Consider the following 1852-nt stretch of genomic DNA (forward strand, 5'->3'; position numbering starts at 1 on the left):
ACTAGTCACAATAGAGCAATGGTACTGTCTTTGCTCATGAAGTCATTTGAGATCAAATGATAGATAGTACATATTTCTAAATAGTTAAGACCTTTTGGGCTTAGGCAAATATTACATCAGTCACATAGTTCATATAAATAGACAAACCTTCATACTGAATTATATGAAAAGTGAAATTAAAAAGAAAAAAAGAGGTAGAGAGGGAAAGATTCCCTCTCAGTGAATACAGGCTACATGTGTACCTGAAGTGGTTGCACTGAAATTGCCCTTCAGCTTCTGTGGATCAAGTTTGTTCAACCTCCTCTAATTCCAAACACCAAATCTAGCATTGCTAGACAGGAGGAGAGTATAAGGATTGAGGAAGCATTTAAACTGGACTTTTCCAGACAAAGACTGAAACACAGATGGCACATTATCCTGAACAGTTAAATCTTGTATTGTACTAATTCTGTTGAGAAGTATGGCGTTTCAGTCTAACGTTTTCTGTAGCTAGTAACTACACCACGTCTTGCAATATTTGTCTGGTTATTTTAGTATGGTCTGATTCTGTTAGAATAAGTCTACTAATTCTATTTGAATTAGTAGCAGCTACAGCTGAGAATACGAGGTTGTTCAAAGAAAGAGGCATGACTAACTTTCATTAGTTTATTTCTATAGGACTTCATTATTTGAGAACACAGAATAATGATTATTTCCTTGAGGAAATATTTGCAACCTTTGCAATTTTTATATCATGCACTAAGATAGCAAAGGTTACTATTCAAGTGTAGCCAATGAGCCGTGGGGTGCTGGGGAAGACTTTGCGCACGTCCATGCACATCTTGTCAATGAAGAAGGAGTTTGCCTTCACAGAAATTTCATGTTCCAGCTTTGATTTGTTGAGGATCAGCATCTGCAGAGTATCATGGGCTTCTTGCAGACGTTGCTTTAAGGTCTGTAAGGTGTCATCTATAGTGTAAACTTCAGTGACAAGCCTGGAAAAAGAGGAGGGGACAGGTTGTTCACATAGCTTTAGCAGTCCCTCACCACATTCCTTTTTTGACAGTGGACAGGTCATGCTTTCAGGCAGGATTTGAACAGCTGTCTTCGACTGAATTAGTATGAAACCTATTTGTCAAACTGGCTTGCATAGCACCTATAAGGAGTGATGATTTGTTGTTTGCGTTGACCTTCAACTGCAGATTAAGCCACTCTGCTTTGATATATCTTTCTAATTGCTATCTTCTTCGCTTGCAGCCTCTCATTTGTGTAGCCTCTCTAGGGCTAGCATGGCTGTGTTGAGCACTTACATATGGTCCTATAGAATACGTTTGGGATGGATGTTACTGGAGAGTGTTGGTGTAGTTCATGATAGCTTAAACTTGTGCAGCAGGATGTGTTAAACGGTCTAGATTTGGCGCAGAAGCCTGTTAATTGGTACAAGAATGACTTGCCAGAATAACCATTGAATGTGGAGCTCTGAAATCAAGATTTTCTGTGAGCTGTTATTAGCCACATTTCTTCCAGTGGCTTATCAATGGAGATGTGGCAAATCTTCTTGTATAGTCACTGAGCTGGTAAACTCTCTTTAATACTGTCAACTTTGTGTTTTGTCTAATGTTCTATTAATTGCTCAGTGCACTATAGACTATAAGAAAGATTGATTTTTCCAGAACCTACTTTAACTTGTTTTGGGTTAGTCCCAGTTGTTTCAGCACAGAAAAACTAGACTTTATTAATTTGTTTTCTGTCTAATCCCTTCAACTACAAAGTTGGCAGCACACACAGAGAACAAGTGCCAACATCAGCACTTCCTTTTAAATAAACAGCAAACTCAGATAACATTTACGTGTTACAAAGAAGTGGTTCATTT

General features: G+C 38.2%; 1 protein-coding gene across 1 annotated transcript in view; it reads right to left on the reverse strand.

Annotated features, from left to right (window-relative positions):
• Positions 1-760: 760 nt before the first annotated feature.
• Positions 761-1852, reverse strand: part of TEKT5 (tektin 5) — a 27888-nt gene continuing 26796 nt past the window's right edge. The window contains exon 7 of the mRNA XM_009586665.1: positions 761-974. Coding sequence (XP_009584960.1) covers positions 761-974 — 214 coding nt within the window. The remainder of the gene's footprint in view (positions 975-1852) is intronic.

The sequence above is a fragment of the Fulmarus glacialis genome, unplaced genomic scaffold (genome assembly GCF_000690835.1).
Source record: "Fulmarus glacialis isolate BGI_N327 unplaced genomic scaffold, ASM69083v1 scaffold26941, whole genome shotgun sequence".
Taxonomy (NCBI): Eukaryota; Metazoa; Chordata; class Aves; order Procellariiformes; family Procellariidae; genus Fulmarus; species Fulmarus glacialis.